At 50.2% G+C, this 19,898-nt stretch overlaps 1 protein-coding gene across 4 annotated transcripts in view; it reads left to right on the top strand.

Annotated features, from left to right (window-relative positions):
• YPEL2 (yippee like 2) overlaps positions 1-19,898 on the top strand; it is a 36,394-nt gene that overhangs the window by 3,860 nt on the left and 12,636 nt on the right. For 2 of the 4 annotated variants that reach the window (XM_025209960.1, XM_025209967.1), the window contains one exon: positions 7,279-7,588. In XM_025209960.1, the coding sequence (XP_025065745.1) occupies positions 7,472-7,588 (117 nt within the window). In that variant the 5' untranslated portion in view covers positions 7,279-7,471. Of the gene's footprint in view, positions 1-8; positions 1,399-2,797; positions 3,514-7,278; positions 7,589-19,898 lie in introns of those variants that run through there. The other 2 variants (XR_003095214.1, XR_003095213.1) reach the window with 2 other exon arrangements.

Here is a 19,898-nt window from a genome sequence, read left to right on the forward strand (position 1 = left end):
GTCTCCCAGGCATGCATTGAACATTAGTTGATGTCTGTGAAGTGTTCCGGTAGAAGGCTCTCTGGTCACTGTCCTAACACCCAAATTTTACAATAAGAGTACTATACCTCCCTGCCTGATTGCTGTTGTTTTACAGGGTACTATCAGTAGCTTTAGCCTCAGAATGTGATCACCATAAATAATTGTAGAAAGCTGTGCGTGTGCGCGCGTCTCTCTCTCTCTCTCTCTCTCTCTCTCTCACGTAATGCTTAAGTATGTATACACAAAAGGGTAATAATTTAAAATAGGAATAATTTATTAGTTAATTGCCGATAGTTAAAGCCATTTATTAGGGTTTGCACCCAAAAGTTTGACATTTGAAACTTTTTTGCAAAAATCTAGTTAGTCTAATAAAAGATATCATCTCTACCACGAATCCTGAATGCTTTAAGCCATTTATTAGTTTCTCTAGCACCTGTTAAGGTAGAGGTTTAGTAACTAGTAACATAACTGGTATCTCTAACATGCTTGAAACATTCATTAACCCCTCCTAAATGTTTCCTTTTAACATGAATTTATCTTTAATTCCCTTAATTTTGGGGGCTTGGATTTTAGGTCTTGACTGATTTGCAAATGCAAGAGAACTGAAACTGCCTATAAACCAAAGTGAAACTGGCCAGCCTGCTCTTATCTCTTAAACTAGTTGATAAACAGAGAGTAGAGCAACTCTGCATGGTCATGCAGATCTTGCTTGTTTTTCATGTCTGGCTTTCATGTCAACAACCTCAGCTGTGAATCAAGGGAATAGGATTAATATGTTAAACAGCACAAAACAGGTTGTTCTCTCTCTTTTAGTAGATCAGTGTCTGTCCCTTTTACACGTTTATTTCACTGTGATGTAACGTCCAGACAGAAACCACTTCTTCCAGAAGACCTGAATAGCTGGAGTGTCTGCACAGGCTTGGTTTGATGGGAAGGTCCGTGATGCTTCACAGACTGACACACTGCCCTGTAGCACGTACTTTAAAACATGATTAATATAATTGCAATGATGGATTTAGTACTGATGGCTGCTCAGCAAAATAATCATCACTATTGTTTTTCCTGCTACACTGGCTGTGGCATGTGGAGCACGGCAGGTGCAGCATGCCTGGTGTTGTGCCTTGACGGGCCCCTAATGATTCAGGGAGTCTTTAATTGCTACTTTGTCAAGCCCCTTGTAGTGCCACCTAGTGGTTGTTTAGCAAAACCAGTAATTGCTGTAAATAATCTGGGTTGAGAGCATTTTTTTTTAATCCCAGGATCTCTGAGCCCTGTGCAGAGATGAGTAGTAATATCCCCATTGCACAGATGGGAGAACTGAGGCCCAGAGCAACAGAAAAGATGTTTGAGAGGGATAAGTAGTTTGTCCGTCAGGAGGTAGGTAGAGTGCCTGCCCGCCTGCCTTGCACTTTTTTACTTCATTATGTGTGCTTGCAGTTATGCAGATCTGGTGAGGGTTTGCATTTTGTCACTCTACCCCTTCCCACCCCTGCCACTCCCTGCCTCCCATGAGAGAAGGCAGCCCCTGGGAAAGGGCATAGCTGTCTCAGGCAGCAGTAAGAACTGATTGGTTGATTGAGAAGAAGGTACTGATAGGCTTCGTGGATATTCCCATCATCCTGTTTTAACTTGAGGGCTGGGGGATGCCCAGAGCTGGAGGGTAAAGGACTAAGAGGGTCTGCTTCTATACCCAGACTCTCCTGCAGTCCTTTTGATGGCTTTCCCAGCGGCCTGTGCTCAAGTCTGAGCTCATCTCGGAGCCTTTCACAAGCTTAATTCCTGCCTTGGCTTCTCCCATGATAAAGGAGGCCATTCCAGTTCTGCCTGGAACCACTGAGCCTACCAAAGCTGCTCCCCAGCTCTCCCGCAATCATGAGCTGTTATCATTGGCATGAACAGAACCGAGCAGGAAGAGGTGTTCCTAATTTCTAGGCACAGAAAAATCGGGCTTCAGTTCCATGTTTCTCTCTTGCTTCCCAAGCTTCGGAGCATCTCTAGCTCCCACCACGTTCTTTGGGGGTGCTGGGGCTCAGCATCTCTGTGAAGTTGGCACTGAAGTGATTTGCCCACAGCCTTGGTGGCAGACACTGGTGAGGCTGGGACCTGAGCCCAGATTTTTGAGAATCCTGCACTAGGAGGCTGTCCCATGCATAAGCCACCATGCTTGCCCCAGCACTGAAAGAGTTTCCCTTCTGAGTGTACCCTTCTGTGCTGTGACTGAGCAGGAGCTGTCCTCAAGCACTTTGAGTTAGCTGTGAGAACCCATATGCAGCCTTGGCTCCTACAGTTTGTCATTCTGATGAAAGAGAGCTGCTAGAGTGACCTCCACCAAGCAAGTCCACCATATATTCATGCCAGGAGTCACCAAAGAGTAGAGTCTGGGGTTTTCTCGGCAGCTGGGTTTTTCACAATGCTCTGTGTTTAACTTCATAAGCATTTGCTTTTAGAAAATATTGAAGCTGTTCCTCACCATTTTCATCTTTTGAAATGTATCTTCCTGCTGTGTTTGGTCTTTCTGAATGACCGGGAAAGGTGTTGACCTCTTAACCACAAAACCCTCAAGTTTGATGGGAAACAAGTTCAGTTGGATTGGTTTTGATTTTTTTTGTGTGTGTGTGTGTGTGTGTGGCTGTCATGGTTTGTGGGTGGGGAGATGGGCATCTGAGTTATCTGGCATGTACCCAAAAGGGTGCAAGTGCTTGGGGGGACTGACCACTGCTCTTCTTCCCCATGCTGTCTTGTCCTGAATTTCCCACGCTGCTGATCAACCTCACAGGCCTCTAGAGAGGTGGATGGAAGGAGGGGGTTGAAAACTGGCCGGAGGAACTCTTGACTGCGCATATCAAAGCCTGCTTGAAACAACAGATGACAGCTGCAAGGAGATTGGCCATTAACAGATAATTTCTGTAGGATGTCCCCAAAAGGGATGTATGTGATATTCTTTTCCCCCCATGCTCCAGGGATCCTCTGGCGGCTGCTCTCGGACTGGCTCCAGGATTCCTCCCCTCCTAAATCCAGCTATTCCCGCATCCTCTGAAAGTCCCAACTCCAGTGATACCAGTGAGCCTGTCCTGGAGGTAAATTTGGCCTGTACCAACCTATAGGAAGGATGTAGACTTGTGGATATGGCCTCAGCCTGATGGAGTGGCACTGAGGCTCCTGCTGGTGACAGCTGTATGTTTGCGTCTAATTGTATTTGTATTAATGTTAAAATAATAAAATATGAATATTACATAAAACACAACAGTAAAGACTCCTTAATCCTTTCCCCTCCCCCTTGCTCCAAGGAGAAGTTGCTGGAATGGAGACCCCCCAATAGCTGCCACGGCCAATGGCTCCAGTGATGGAGATGAGGTGTGTGGTCCTGTAGAGCTGGCCAGCATGGCTGGTGACCAGGCCTTTGTCTCTGCCCGTCAGTGGAGTGAATGGGGCTGCTGTGAGGCACTGTGAACCATGCTTGTGGTTGTCTCGAGGGCAGAAAAGAGCACTGGCTCTGGGTGATTGCAGATTGGGAATGGTGCTGGGGGGTGGGTAGGGGAGACTCTTCTATAAGAAGATGGGCTGTTAGGAATAAGGGACTGTGCTGTTGTAGTCAGAGCAGAAGCGGGGACTGTTTGAATGGCAGCTTGGCTGTAGATTGCCACCAGCGATCCTGACTGTTTGTGCATGTGCCAAATTGATCCCTTTGTCTTCGCCCAATATTGGAAGATATGTTCATAAATGGATCTTAAAATATCTACCCCCGTTAGCCACCCTTGTTGAGCCCCTGCACTGCTGTCCTTCTCGGCTTCATTCACTAGAGCTGTTGAAAAACTATTTTCCCCTCCTAGCAGAATGCTAGGACTTTTGTTCATAAATAGTAAATCTTACAATGGAGCGAGAAAGAGACCATTGATAACTCCCATGCCTTCTAGTCTGTGCTTAGGCATTAGTTCGCGTGGGCAAAGTCTTGGGCTTCTCGGATGCATTTTGAAGACTAGCCAGTTAACGCTCATGTACAACGTTAGTGTGAAGAGCAGTATAAGTCAGGGGTGCTTTTATATTCCCCATTACATTAACTTGATTTCAGCGGCCCCTCTCAGTTCATACTGAGGCTCCAACATGCTGTTGCTCAGTGACCCTGGGCAGGAGGAGCAGGCTGATGACAAAGGGGGATTATTTTGGTATTGTTTCCTCTGGGCTTTGTCTAGGCATCCTTTATGCAGCTGTTTGGCTGAGATGCTGGCTGTTGTGTCATCCCCCCCCACCCCCGTCACGCCGCAGTACAAAGCTGGTGTTGCTCATGTGAGGCAGGCAGAGATGAGGTCTGAATTTGCTCTAGGGTATGGAAAAAAAGGCACAGCTGCCCACCTTGTGCACTCCCCTCCTGTCCGGCAGGAGAGAAGCAAGCGAGAAAATCGTAATCTCTGTAAAAGGTGCAGTTTTAAGGCAGTGGGTTAGAACTGGCTGTGCAAGCTTTGGCCCTCAGGTAAAGTACTTGCTAGGCTCTTCTCGCTCCTTTTTCCTGTGGCTGGTCTTTCCCCTGTCATTTTCTCCTTTCTGTCAGGGTTTGGTCCTTTGCCTTGGAATCCAGTTGCATTTGGCCTGAGCAAGAGCACATTTCGTCTTCTGCTTCCCTGCACTTGGATGGCAAGGTGCATGGCTCACACATTCCAGGCCCGGGGCTCTGTTACGAGGGGATATTGGATGTCCAGTGCTGAATCAAGAGCTTGGAATTTAGGGCTGGATCTGTTGTCTTGTGACCAGGGAGGTTGGTGCTCAGTGCAGGAAAGCTGGGATATGTTGCAGTTCCTTGCATCAAATAAATGGAGGAGGAAAGCAAACTAGCTTCCTTCCATTCTTCTAGCAGCCTTTAAGGTCCAAGCACTTTCAAGCCCCTGAACACGTCTCACCTGCAAGGGAAGACGATGCTCTCTGACCCAACAGAGTCTTGTCCTCCAGTGCGTGCCTGCGTTCCCATCCGCTCCTCTCACTCTGCCCACGCTGTGCTGATGACTGAAGTTTGCAGCTCTGGCTACTCAGGCAGCAACAAAGTCTGTAGAGCTGCCATCAGCCTCATGCAACTCCTGGTAAACTTCTGGGAGCTGGATTGGGTCCCAGGGCACTTGAAAGCCATGTTTCAGTGTCAGGGCGATTCTCACTAAGCCTTATTGGAAAAGACTGATCTGATTAGTTAATGTTCACGGAGTGCTCAGGGGATGAAAAGTGCCATGTTAGTGCTGAGCATGATGGTGGTGATAGATGTGCCTCCTCAGCAGATTGCAGGGTGAATAAGAAGTCTGTCGCTCACTCCCACTCTCGTGGCAGTTTGTCCTGAGGGGCCTGCCTCCTAGAAAGGAAGAGGAAATGTTTCCCAGAACAGGAGAGGAAGCTGGGTTCCTGCCTTGTTGCTAATACCTGCCAGCTGCCTCAAACCTAGGAATTTATGAATCCTATAGCCCACTATGCTACATATATTGCATTTGGCATGCATCAGTCAGCTCTGGATACCTCCCCTTCCACATGCATGGTGCTCACTGGGAAAACGCCTTGCCTTCTGAGTAAGATCCAGGAGATGGCATTTTCAGAAGTGCCCTAGTAATTTAGGCACAAAGCCCCTTTTTTAGCAGCTGTGTGGATACGTTGGAGCCCAAGGCTTGCTTACTTTTAAAAACCTTAGGCACGTATGCGACTTCAGGAGTTTTGCAAGTCTAGCCCGGTCTTTTGTGTGTGAGCTCTGCAGAGGGTGTTTAGGGTGACTGGAAGTGAATCCACGTGGCAAGCTGCTGAACGCCTTTCCCAATTCACTTCTCATTGCCTCGCTGCAGTGTCCTGCTGCAGTCTGGCACCCGCACCAGCCAGGACTGCAGGGAACCCAGGGGCTCATCTGTGCTGGGTGCTCACTTGGTTTTTTTCAGTGGTGTCCCCAAGGCGCCACCTCTGCTGCCTGAAATAGGCTCATGATTTCCCAACGTGCTGTGCAGACAGTTCACTCTTTTCACAAGCAAGGGGGACACAGCTGCCTAGAACAGTCCAGAGCCAACACCCCTCTGTGTGCCACACTCCCCACAGGACCAGCCCCAGGGACCACCACACTGAGCCATAGTAGTAGCTCCGTACAAGGCCAGCCTTGGTTGCCGTGCTAAGGTGGAAGGAATATCCTCACTGATGCTATAGGCGGGTCTCCTGGAAGCATGCGCCAAGTCTTGAGCCTTTCCATTTTGTTAGCTCAGGAATTTCCATTCCAAATCGGCTCATTCTGAAGAATTGGGGGGATGGGATGGGGGGGCACATGCAGTATTTGGTACACAGTGCAGATTCAGGTTCTGAACTGTCACATGCTTCAAAGAAGGGAAAAGCCTCCTGGAAAGAGCAGCCAGACTCCACAACTAATTCCCAGAACACGCATGCCATGTTTTGGGCAGGGGCTGCTGCTTTTACACCAGTGGGCTGTTTCCTCTGTCCAGCAAAGGAAAGGAACCATTTCCATACAAGACATACAGGCATCTTAGAGCGTTAGATTTCTGCTGGAAGATCTGAGCTGCAGCGTTGAGCCAGATCCATCGAATGCACGGGGTAGCAGAGAATGTCCTGTGGTGATGAGACATTTAACTCCTAGTCAAGTCCAGCTGTGGCCACTGTCGGGTGTCTCGTGGTGAAGGAACTTGTATGTCTAGAGAGGCTTCTAGCGTTGGAATTAGAGGCAGGTTGTGAAGGGGGGCCCTATCTGTGACCCTAGGTTTACATGTCTGGGAACTGGGCCCAGAAGACAGGAAGGACCATTGGGTGGCTAGAGCCCTTTCCCAGGCTTTAGGGGGACTGGATTTCAACTCCTTCCTTTTCCATGTGTCACCTGTGGTAGGTCACTTAGTTTGTCTGTGCTTCTGTTCCCAGGCTGTAATGCAGAGATAATCATACTCCCTGAGCCCCCAGCAGGTATGACGACAAACCCCTGAAAGATTATCAGGCACTTAGCTTGTTAGCAGGTGTCATAAAAGTACCTTGGATAGAATGAAGCATAGAAAGGAGTGAGCTGACCCAGGTCTGACAGCGACTTGGTGGCAAAGATGGGAACGGGACTCGGTGCTTTTCCTCTACCCACCTGTCCCCGCTCCCTCCAGGAGAATCAGTGGGCACTGGGAGTCCTGAGTCCTCTTTGGTCCCTTGTTGTAGTAACAGCCCATCATCCAAACCGGAGTGGGAGGCCACTGGGGTGGGGAGTCTACCCGGCACAGTGCCCAGTATGAATGCTAGTGATGCATACTGTTGTCTCCCCAGGTCTGCGTGGCCCTGCTCTCCTCCCACCGGAATCTCTTCCTCTGCCGCCATCAGCTGCGTGTGGAGCCTGCCCCACACCATCCCCTGCCAAACCACGGCCTTTACCTGCGTCTTCCGGTGTTTCCCGTGCGACCCTTCCTGTGGGAGTGCCTCCTGGGCCACCCCGGAGTTCACGCAGCACTCGGTGGCTCCAATGGTGAAGATGACGAGGTCCAAGACTTTCCAGGCATACCTGCCTTCGTGCCACAGGACCTACAGCTGCATTCACTGCAGGGCTCATCTGGCCAATCACGATGAACTCATTTCCAAGGTATGTGCGGCCCCTGCCCCCCACAGGCGTTCCATGTGGCTCCCGTAGCATTCCCCAAGCCGTGTGCTAGGACTGCCACTAGATGCGGGCTCCCTTCTTCTGGTGCATGGAAATGCCTGGCTTTCTGGCCCCCAGGCACGTGCTTTGGAACCAAGTCCTAGTCTGATAGATCGAGTGGAGAGCCATTGGTTTGTTTTCGTTGGGTCAGTACACTACCTTTGGGGCATGGGTTCTCCTGCTGTGACCTGGGGAGCACTTGCTGATGGTCTGGGTTCTCTGTCTTGCTTTTAGCTGCCAAACTGCCTGTGTCACTGGCTAGTTGCAGTATTGCCTTGTCATACAAGCACGTGCCTAAGTAACCACAGGGATGTGGCATGTTGGGGAACAGGCGGGCAGGTGCCTACTTGGCAATCTCTGTTAGAGTGTAGTCCCTGGCATGGATTTTGTTCGGCCTTTTGCTTTCGCTGGTTTGGAAAGAGGCAGGTTTTTGAGGCCCTGCTGCCTTGGTGCTCAGATTGCTGTAGCTTTGCAGCGCTCTGCAGTCTTGGAAGAGTGGCCATGGGGCATGGAAAAACAGTGGGCCAAGAGAAGGGCTCCAAACAGCTGGGGTGTCTCATTCTGCTCTTCTTACAGGGGGAAGAGACCTTTTGGATCAGCTGAATTTAAGCACTAAGGAGTAAGAACATTGGGTGTGGAGTTGGCCTAAGGGCATCTTTCTGAGGTGGGAAAGATGCTGCCAGCCCTTGCTGGAGTGGCCTTCTGAGCCTGCTGTGTGTGGTAGGGTCAGGCATCGGGTTCCCAAGTCTTGGTTGGTGCCGAGGCTGTGAAGCCTGTTCAGCTCATAAAGCTTGTCTCCAGGAAAGGCAGCCAGGCTGCAAGGCTAGTGAGCTGAGCCGGGAGAGAGAACTGCACAGCAGGGCCCCTGGGGCAGAGGGTTGGGAGGAATCTGCCAAAACAGGCACTGGGAGAAAGGGCAACCCTTGGAGAAGCTTGAGGCTAGACCTTGCAGGTGGGTCCTCTTGGTCTCTCACCAAGGCGACCTGCCTTGGCAGTGCCATCCTTGAGGGCACTGCAGCTGTCTTCCTCCTGGAGGAAGCTAGAACCCAGACTGGACAACTCCAGCAGGAGTCAGGGTTTCAGCTCCCTCTTCCCTCTGACACAGCAGGTCCTCGGCATGGGAAGACATGGGGTGAGACCTAGGCATAACTCTCTCTCCTTCGTGACTTTCTCTTATCACCTGTCTGTCCCTGTCCCCTCTTCTGTGCCGTGTAGCTGGGCAGCTTTGCAGGGAACAGTTTCAGGCAAAGCTGATGCGGGGCACTGATTTCCTTGTGCAGTATTAATAAAAACCCAAGTCTGGGAAGGTGGGGTAGGGAGGTTGCCCTGGTCCTTCTCTTTCCCCTGAGAATCCCTCCCTGGATCTGTGTTGCTAATCTTTGTCTAAGGTGGCTGCACTGGTGGCTCTGGCTCTGATGGGGCCTAGCAGGGTCTTAAGCCCACAAGGTGTTTTGGTTTGCTTTGGATTTGTATTGCAGCAGTGCCTTGGGCCTCCAGCACAGACCACTTCTGGGCCATGTCCAAACCCCATGCAAAAAAGATGGTCTGTGTCCAAAGAGCTGAGAGGCCGAGTGCCACCTTCTCCCAGTTTGGATCCAAGCTCCTTCCCCTCCTCCCAGACCCTTTATAGCCCAGCTGTCCCAGACATAGGCTCGCCTCTGAAACCTGAGCGGTGGAACTGTGCTGTAGGTTTCCCTTGTGCAAGCCCAGTTAGGTGCAAGAAGGTAACCAGCAGTAGCAGAAAGCGACCATGGGTAATGTGAAACCCGTTGATCCTCATTACTCGGCCATAGATATTCCTGAAAGAGAGAGAGAGAGGTTTCCTTTCTGATTTGGGATCCGATAAGATTGCTGTAACCACAGCCACCCATGTGACTCCAGTGCTGGGAACTTCCTCCATCCCCTTAAAAATGGGCTTTTTCTGTACCAGCAGGGTGGTGGGTTCAGGCTTAGAGGAATTAATTCCTTTTGCCCTAAATTGCACAGAACCCACAGGGGAGCCGTGTGCAGCTTTGGATGCCATGAGCTTCTAGCTCCTTTGAAGAGCTGCACATTGCAGCATTGGCTGGCGTTGTCGGCCAAAGCCCCAGCTGGAGCTGAATCTCAGTATTGTTCTGCTTCAATCCAGCATTTATTTCCTCTTCATCTCCCAGTTCTCCCCTTTCCCCTTCAACACCAGTGTTCGCTTAATCTGGTTTTGTAGTGCATTGCCAGAACTGGGGCTCACAAGTGCTTTGACAAGCCAGGCTTGTTTAAAAACAGAAACCTTTCAAATTTAAGGTGGGCTGAAGGTTTCTTAATCAGCAAGTGCTATTTAAAGGGCCAGGATCGATGCAGATGCTTTTAGCAAACCCTGGAGCTGTTACATGAAGCGAGTTGCTGAAATGTTGCCTGCTTACTTGGCCTTTTATTTGATGTGGCCAGAGGCAGAAAGTGATTTTTGGCTAATGTCTGATTTGTAATAGGATCCCTACAGTGGGTTTAATTGTCTGGCCAAGAAAGTTCTTATTCACTTGGGAAATAAAAGGTGACCAGGTAAACTGGGTGGAGAGGTGGGGGACTAGCTTCCTTTGTGTTCCTTGGGTGTCTTGGTTAACATGAGTGGAGGGTCCTGTGTGTCTAATTCTCTTGTTCCCTCCTAGCCATGCTCCATTTAAACACATGCCAAACTTAACACGTGCTTCGGTTTCATTATTCTTTCTGATGCTGAGAGCAGGCAAAGCACAGGACTGAGGCTCAAGAGAGCTGCACTCTGTTTCCAGCTCTGCAACAGACTTCTGGCATGACCTTGGGCAAAGCACTTGATTTTTTTTTTTCTGTCCTTCATTTTCCTCACCTCTGAAATAGAAGTGGTGATACTTTTATCAGTCTCATCTGGTTAGCCAGTGCACCCTGCAAGACAAACACTGCCTCTTATCAAGTGTTTCTCTGGAAGGGTCCAAATCCTAATTGAGGCTTCCAAGTGCTATTGTAAGGCCTGTAACAATCATCGTGCCATACAGCTACAGTGTGGAAGGCCCGACTGAAAGTTTAGCTGTGGCTAAAGAGGAAAGTGTATCTGGTGTTACATAGATCTCCCTAGATATACACAGTTTTATAGTGTTTCATATAAGGATCTGAAAACATGGTTCTGACAGACGACCCAGTGGTGGGAAGACCTGCCTCTAGGGGGGAACTCATTGGAACAGGACAGCTCCCAGGCTGCCCCGCGGTGTTCTTGGGGCTCTGAGCTACAGGAAGGACCTCAGCACTGTGCTGCTTTCTGTCGGACTCTACAACAGAGCGCTGGTGGGATCCCTTTTTCTGTCACAGTTCATTTGCATCTGGTGTCTAGCGTTATGCAGATCAAAAGCGAGAGCACCAGCATACCGAGCCAAACAGAGCAATAATCCAGCAGAAATGTGCTTGGTTATGGAAACATTTCGGGAATGTCTCGTGGGCTTCCTACAGCTGCTTTTTCATGAGCCGTTGTAATCCTAGCACTCAGTAGTAGCCAGCAAAATCTTGTGTGAAGTTGGCTGAAGAGTTGCTCAAAGAGATCTTTGATCTTTGTATTGGACCCCTCTTCTTATGTATATAGACATGGTTATGGGCTTGTGCTGTACAGACTGCTCAACTGGAGCAGTGAATCATTCAGAAGGAAAGATTTAGGGGTAGCTGTCTGACCTTGGCATATGTGATTGGGCTGCAGAAGGAACTGTCCTGTACTAGGACTCAAGATTGTGCATGTTTTTATATAGGAGCACTGGCAGCTACAGCGCTGGGTTTGCTGGTCAGATGCCCCTGGCATGTTAGAGAGACCAACCTCATACTATGCCACACTCCAAGGATCACACGAGTATGGGAAATATGGTACCCATTTCCCCACAAATCTTGGATGATTTAAAGTACCTGGATTTGTGAATGAAACTAGGACTGGGTAGATCCATCCAGTCCCTGCTGCAAGCAAATCAAGTCGAGAGGAGCTTACATACTAGTCACGCAGGGCTGGTCTCTGCACTCACGGCTTAGACTTCCCAGTCTTCACTGCTGGGTCCCCTGCTCCTTTCTGTTGCTATCCTGAGAACACCTCTTCTGATAGGCGGGTAGGCTTTGTGTTGAACTGCCCTCTATGCTTTTCTCACTGTGGGGGGGGAGAGGAGCTGTAGACGGGCAACCTGATTTCTATGCCAGAGTTGTACTGTCTGGAGCACTCAGCAGGCAGGAAGCATAGACAGACCTGAGGCTTTTCCTCTTGTGCTCTTGTTTTGGAGGAAAAAAAACAGCTGGCCTAAGAACATCACATGCTGGTCCATACAATGCAGGTTCTTCTCCCTTACTCCATGCCATAGTATCCGAGTGCTTTGCAAATCCAGGAGCAACTTTGACAGGATCTGCACCAACCCATATAAAGAAAATAAAAGGGTGTGCTCTGCTGGTGTTGGGGTAAAGCCAGGGGCAGTCTCCCAGGGGAGTGAAGGAAGGTTATAGGGAAGCTGCACGCTTCAGTCCACATTGCAGATTGCAAAGGGGAGGGGAACAGTTTGGGAGTATGTTGTACCAGACCAGAGGGTCTGGAGAAGGAGCCTTGCTACTGGCCTGCCTGGTGCTGTGGTTTTGTGCTGTGCTCTCTGAGGTTTTTTTCCTTCCTTTTTAACATTCGGAGCATGCATCAGATAACGCCGTGTGTCGCAGCAGAAGCACTCTGTGGCTGGCATGGCGAGCAGCTCTGCTGAATACCTCGGTGAGCAGGCAGGTAACACTCCAGCTAGCTTATTTTCATGGAAGACAGCAGCTGCTTCCAGACAGTCCTCTGCTTGCCTCCGTGCTGCAGCAGGAGTTCTCCAGGATGGAGCTTTCTGGAATTCGCTCTGTGTGCGCGAGTGAATTTGAGTGCCAGGCAACAGGGAGAGAAGTCAGCAAGGGAGGTTTAGATTAGCTGTTAGGAAGAATTTCCTGACTGTGAGGGGGTTGAGCACTGAAACGGATTCCCAAAGAGTCTCAGTCACTGGAACTTTTTAGTGCAGGTTGGACAAAAGCTAGTGCAGGCTGTTCCCACCTCAAGCAGAGGCTAGGTGCTCTGAATGTACAAGAAATCCAGCTGTTGGCTTCCTGGATACAGTAACATAGACACTTGCACCTTTAATTTATGCAGGGGTAGATCCCAGTCCCGCTGAAGTCAGTGCCTTACCTCTGGCTTCAGTGAGCTTGGAAATGGGCCCATAATGCCTGTGTCATCTTGGTTCAGACCAGCAACGGACCCTAAACAAGTAAGGGGAATAATGGCCTGCGTGGCAGAAACCAAAGGCTTCATGTGAGCCATCTGCTCTCTCCTGATCTCATGGCACTGGCAGGTTTTCCTTCCTGATGCAGCCAGCTGCCCCTGAGCACTCTTACCCTGGGGAGCAGAGAAAATCAAGGAGGGAATATCTTCAAGGGGCACAACTGGAAATTGTGGGGTGCCATCAGATGAAGAAACTGGAAAAATAAGTATCGGCACAAAGCCAACTGGTCGCTTATTCTCCTTCTTCCACTAGTGCAAAACAAGGCCCTGTCCCTTTTTCTGCAGGGCTGAGAAGTGGGATTTAGGATCAAGCTGTAGACTGCTGGTTTAAGGTCAGAAAGGACTGAAGGATCACCCTGTCCACCTCCCTGTGCATCATGGAACTTATAAACCCCCAAGTTTCACAGGTTTTGGTTGTTTCTTTTTACTATTTTTAGTTGTCGTGTTCATGTTGCATCCTGGTCTCCAACTCTGATTTCATCCCTAATCATTATAGTCGGATGTTATCTGGAGCTCTGCTCTTAACTGTCAGTCTTCCAGGAGCCCAGACTGTAAGTAATGAGCAGGGAGCCAGTTAGCGCTCTAGAAAGTCATTGTTCTTTGAGCCTGGTTTTCTGTGACAAACTTAGAAGGGTTTTTGTGAAAGAGGGACCCAGAAGTGTGCAACTTTCAAGTCCATTCTGTATGAGCCAGGTGGGTCTCTCTCCAGTTCTGAGCTGGACAGGAGAAAGGAGAATAAAGCGAACAATTTGAGGCCTCTTCCTGAAACCATCTGAACATGAGACCTGAGCTGAGTACTAAATGTTAGTAATAACTGTTGTCCTGCGCAGCTGGAGGGCTCCAGGGACTGTAATCTTCCATCAGCGTAATCCTGCAAGTGGCCGAGCTCCATCAGTTCCCAAGGACTCGGTGAGATATGGAGGCACTCAGGATCACAGTGATTATTTATTCAGCTCCTGGTTGTTTGATAGGAAGAGCCCTGGGTAATGTGCATTTCCCTAGGTAATTGTGTTTATACAGCAATTAAACGCTCTGTGAGTCTCCAGCATTTCATACTGCTCAAAACAGAACTGATGGAGTAAATCCAGAATAATTTAAAATGACCAGGATTTAGGGGTGGGAGGAGGTGGGGGTGGACTTTTTTTCCTGACCTACCGTTTTCTTTACGGAAATAACTCTCCCATGATCTGCCGCTTCCTCTGCCTGAGAATTAATGGTTTGGGCATAAATAAAATATTGCTCCCATTTATTTTCCAGGGAGCTGCCTGGGCCGAAGGGCGGTGAATCATCCCTGTGTTTTTGCTGCATCTGCTGCAGACCCTGAGCGAGTGGGGCACGGAGCCACGCACGTCAGAAAGTGGGTGGGTGGGGCACTTCTTTCTGTGCCATGAAGAGATGCGTGCTGGCGTGAGATGGGGGGAGGGGGGGGAGGGGGCTTGCTGAAAGCAGTGTTTTGGCAATTATTCATGGCAGCTTTTGTTTATATCCAAGTCTGTGCCCCGGGGGTGGGGGGGAGTCTCCCTGCCCTAACATGGCACCTCCAATCACCATGATGCAGGAAACGGGTTATGGGGCTGTTTTTCCCACCTCGTCTCATTCCTGATCCTGATCTGGGTACCACTACCTGCCACCAGGACAAGTGCCTTGGCTTTGCTGATCCATTCCCCTCTGGCCTGCAGTGGGCAGGTCTCTGAGCAGCCTGGCTTGCAGTGCCCTGCATGTTGCTGATGGTGGGTGAGGAGTGACTTTAGCTGCTGCGAGCTCTGCAAGGTGCCTCAGCTGCTGCTGCTGCTCCAGCAGAGGATTGGTCTTGCAAAACTCTTCTGGCAGGTGAGCAAAAACTGGCAGCAGCTGAGCACAGATGCAAAGGGGCACTTTCTGCTGTTCCCTTCTCTCCAAGTATGCTGTGTGCTTGTGTCTCCATCCCCACTGCCCACAGTTACAGAGGGGGCCAAGGCAGAGGTCCCATCATCCCTGAGAGCTGGCATTTCGGCTCTCCAAGGAGCTCTGCCTGGTATGAACGGCGCTGGTTAGAAACAGCTGGAGAGAAGCTGGTTGCTGGAGACCTGAAGGCCAGACTTCTGTGTGGGTGCCCTTGATCCTCAAGTCAGGGCATCGCAGTGAGGCTGTAGTGGGAGCACTCCTAGCCCCTTGCTTTTCAATAGGAGGGGATATAAAAGCAGAGACATCCCAATAGGTTGAATAGGGGGAGCTGTTCTGTTGTTTTAAACCCTCTTTCCTGCCTGAAGAGGATGCTGTCCTGGCTCCATGTCCATCCCCTTTTCTGGCAGAGGGGCATGTCCCCTCCTATCCACCCATGGAACAGCTCTGGGGTTTGCTGAAGAGCTGATCCCTGCCATTGTTGCGAGTATGACATTGTCTTTCTTGTTAACTTCCTGGTTGCTCTCACAAAATTTGGTGCTGCACTGATACCGTGCGGGCAGGCATTATTAGGGCGCTAATTAAATAACTGCATTAGCACTTTCCATCATCCATGCCAGTTTGGTCCTCTGCTTGCCTCCGATCTATAGTGGAGCAGTCACTAGCATGGGAAATGGGCCCTGCCCCCACTCCCCAGCCTTTGATTGTTGCACAGTGAGAGCTAGCGCCAACCCACAGGGAAACGGCGACGCTCGCAATGGAAACAGAGCAGCTGTTGCAGCCGCACCAAAAGAAAAGGCATTTTTCATTCCTCTCTGTGGCGGGGAAGAAACAGCTGAGCCTTCTGGGGGGTTGGGTTTGTCCAGATCCTTCCCCATAAGTAAATAATAGTGCTGCTACTAATAAAGTGCCTTTTCAAAGTGCCCTTTGAGCCGTCTGGTGCTGCAGTCCCTGCCTTGGGTGCCGATGGCCAGAAACTCTTGACTGCTTGCAGCTCCGTCAGCTTCCCGGGGACTGGGGTGCCCTAGTCCCAAGGTACTGGGCAAGTGACTGAATTGCACGACATGGCTTGATGCAGGAGGTGCTTTACTGAGGCTGGTCAGTACACAGCTGTCCTCATGGAGTGCACCGCGCATGCTCTGGCAGTGGAGAGGGAAGTGCCTCCATCAGCATAAAAATAACGTGCTGTGCAAGAATGGCCTTGAACCCCCGAGCTGGCGGGGGCTGCCCTGGGCCAAATTCCCATCCCACCCACAACGCTGGAGTTATGGTTTCGCGTGGGGAGCTGGACTCTCAGCTGCCTACATAGAGCACCGAGACGGAGCTCACAGCTGCTGCCTTCTCCTTCCTGTCTATGCAGCATTGTTTTGAAGGATACTGGGCTCACAGCTGTCATGCTTACTGTGCCACTGGTGTTCCCAAGGTGCTGAGAGCCTCTCCTTTCCCTTGGGGAGCAGGGGCGAGGGGGCACAGCACTGCCACCTCAAGGCACTCAAAGCCTACAGGCCCAGGCACCAAAGTCACCAAGTCTATGCAATAGTAAATATGGGGCCTTTTGCCTTTGCCTTCTGGCCTTTGCTGCATATTTGCATTATCTCTGCACCAGCCTCAGGGCCAGAAATGTACTTTTCTTAAATAATAGATAAAAGCTGAGATTTGTACAGCAGTCACGCACCCCTGGTAGCCTGCGGCTTTTGTAACCAGCCTGAACTGGGTGAGACTCTTGATAAAATCATGAGTGGGCAGTACTGCGCTCGAGTTGAGCTTGAGCCTGCTGGGTGACTCCATGCTCTCTTGGAGGACGGGGTGAGTCGGAGCTGCATGCTTAATGGTCATTAGCACTTTGCTGTCTCCCCAGTTACTGAGGTTTGCTCTTCACCCTGTTTCTCTGGCTACGAATGAGCCTTCGGGAGTCCTGTGTTCCCTGATGCGAATGCCTGACATAGGAACTGATTTGGTGACGGGGAAATTGCTCCTGTGTGCTGGCCCTCCAGTCATTTGTACAACCTGTCTGCCCAAGAGCCAAGCAGCCCCAGCCACAGCAGGTGTGAGAGCCTGCCCAGCAAGCTGGACGGGGCAGCGTTTCACAATTCGCCTCCCATCTTATCAGCACCTGCACAGCTCCATTTGTTTCTTGTCTCTCTTGGCAACACTTTTGGCATGGAGATGTTGCTGGGGACAGTGTGCTAAGGCATTTTCTCACAAGTAATGCAACTCCTTTCCCCTCCCTCCTACTCCTGACAGTGGTCAGTCATCCAGCCATTGCTGCCAGCTCTCATGATTTTTATCATGCACCTTATAACAATGGTTTGTCTTTGAGCCTCAGCTCCTTGACTCGGGTGAAGAGGAGAGAATTTCAGCTTCCTTTGGTTTGTTTTTAAGGAAGCCACTGAGCTTTCCTGATTCCAGAGACCAACACAAACCTTCACACCTCAGAAGGCAAATTAAAAACGAGAAAGAATTGGGGTTTTATATATCCTGCCCCCCACCCCTCCATCTTAGTATTTTTTAGAAACATTCTCCAGATATCTGGTAGGCCGGACACAAGACTTTTGACCAGTTGGGTTTGGTAGTAACATGACTGAAAAGCTGCTGCACAGAGACCAGTTCAGTCCTAATGGGGTCTGAAACAGGATTTCCCAAAAGGACTTCAATCTTGAAGTTAGGAGATTTCGGGGTTTCTGGTTGTGTTTTTCCTTGTGGTACATTGAGAAGAGGCATTCAGATCCCACTTATGAGAAATTATTCCTCCGGTGGAAACAATGCAGGTCTGCCCTAGTGTGGCATAGACACCGTACTGCTGACAGGTGAGAACCTCCTTCAGTGAGGGCTGGTATAAGGCCCGAGGTGACCCTTGATTGCCTTTTCTGTTCCCGTCCAGCTTACCTGACTGAGAAATCAGCTTAGCTGCACTTGCTGAAAGCAGACTTTTTTTTTTTTTCTTAGTCTCCTGACAGACGTCACAGGAGACCTGCCTTTGTCTGACACAGCAGGATTTAGCTCCCCTGGCGTGGAACGAGTGCCACTAATAGTCTGGCAGTTCCATGCACATGTGGCCAGACCTTTTGTGCTGTCGCTGGCCTCTGCCGCTCCCCACCTATCCTGTGCAGGGAAAGTGCTGAGATTGTTCCTGTTAGCACAAAAGGTGCTTATCAGCAGGATGATTTTCCCCAGCAGTTCTCCTAATGCATACCCACTGCCCACAGCGGGTAGATGGAGCCAAGGGCTTTAAAGGGTCTTGACTGCAACAGCCATAGTTTTCTAACACACAGTGCCTTTTACAGCTGGTAACAAAGCAGCGCTTCCCAGCCTGAGACATGGGTACCATGCAGGGATTACATAATCCATCCCTGAAATGCATCTGTTGCTGGGGTGAGACACTAAGTGCCAGCAGGCTGTGTCCAGAGGTGTTGCACAGCAGCCTAGGGCAGGAAGTGAGGAGAACAGCACGCCCAGCTGGAACTCTGGGCCAAGCTGAAGTCATTGAATCCCACTGGAAATGCACTTGGTCATAATTCCATACCTCTGGGGGGCTCAAGTAGCACTGGAGACCTAGGGTGAGACGCAGTTAATAAGCAGGAGCATAGTTATAGACAGGTTCAAACATGTCACTCCTGTGGGGTGGAACAGCACCCTAGCCAGGTCCCCTGAGCTTCCCATGTGCAGCACAGGTAGAAGGGTTGGCTTAATGTTTAACGTGGACCATTCCCTGCCCATCAGGTGGTGAAGAGTGAATGGGGCTCAGAGGTTCTTCAGCCAGCTGCAGTAGAGGGATGAGCTCATGCAATTTGTGCTTCCCTGGGAAAGGCTTCAGCGCAGTCTGCACAGACCGGGGAGACCCGCTTAGTGCCACAGCCCCCAGTCCCAGGGCCCACAGCACATTAGTGCTAGCAAAGCACTCGCATCCTTCCTGCCATCAGAGTTTCCATTCCCAACTCCCAAGTAATCTCCTCCCAAAACGATCCTGCACCTAATACTGTTGCTAAGCATTCTGGTGGCTATAAACAGGGTACAAGAGCATCTCTTGCTCTCGGATCGTTTTAGTCTCCTCAATCAATGGGGCTTGCAAGCTGCCCATAAGGCTGAGCTGTCTGTGCGAGGTTGATTGTTCATGGAGTAGCTGCAGAGAAGACCTGGGGCTGGTGGAGAAGAGAGAGGAGAAGGTAGGAAAGGGAACTAATCCTTCTGATAAATAGGACTGCATTGCTGATGGAGCATCCTTTGCCGCGCACTGGTGTTGTATTTATGACACAAACAAGCTGGTGTTCGGTCGTGCTGCCGATCGGCTCGTTGGCTCTGCTGGTTTCTGCAGTGCAGGAGTCCGGTTTGGAAAAGGCATGGTTGTGTGCACAAAGCGGCTAATGCTTGTGCTTTGACGTAGAGACTGGGAGGTGGCAATGTGACTTTCAGGATGAGGGACCATTGTGCTTGGCGTGCATCTCTGCGAGGCTGCGGGGGAGAGGGGCACAGGGAACTCCATCCAACGGGAGCTAGCCTGCACTCTGCTATAGGCTCATCCAGCCCGGCAGCTCAGTGTTTGCTCACTGACAATCAGGTGTCTAAAGGTGTTTGTAAAGCCCATGTCTGCAAACCATGGTGCAGGAGGTGCCAGCACTACAATGGAAACACCTTGCCTGCCTTGGAATAAGTGACTGATGAAGGCCGCTGGGGAGTCTGTATGAGGGCTCCGATTAAAGACCGACCTGAATTGTTCTCTCAGCTCCAAGTGGCACAAATCCTGCAACTGCACTGACCTTCCCTATCTGAGCTCTGCTAGGCATTTCTTTGGTAATTGAGTTCCTCTGCAGGGCTCATCAAAGACAGTTAGCCAGCTGCAAACACCTGTCGCTGCCAGTGTTAATAGGGTACCGTGGAAAGCAGCAGGAAAGCTTCTGCATTGGAACTTGCTTTTAGACCCATCTTGCATGCAGCTGAGAGAAGAGCCGGTGCATTTCCAATTACTGGCTTCAGTCAGGCTTGCTGCAGAGAGAGGGGAGCTGGTTGGTGCTCTGTGTTAAGTAGCCGTCAGCTGGGAAAGACATTAAGGGCATGTGGAAGCGGAAAATAAAATCACCCTGAAATGCTTTTTGTGCATATGCCAAGATCTAG

Source organism: Alligator sinensis, unplaced genomic scaffold (assembly GCF_000455745.1).
Source record: "Alligator sinensis unplaced genomic scaffold, ASM45574v1 scaffold118_1, whole genome shotgun sequence".
In the NCBI taxonomy this organism is placed as follows: Eukaryota; Metazoa; Chordata; order Crocodylia; family Alligatoridae; genus Alligator; species Alligator sinensis.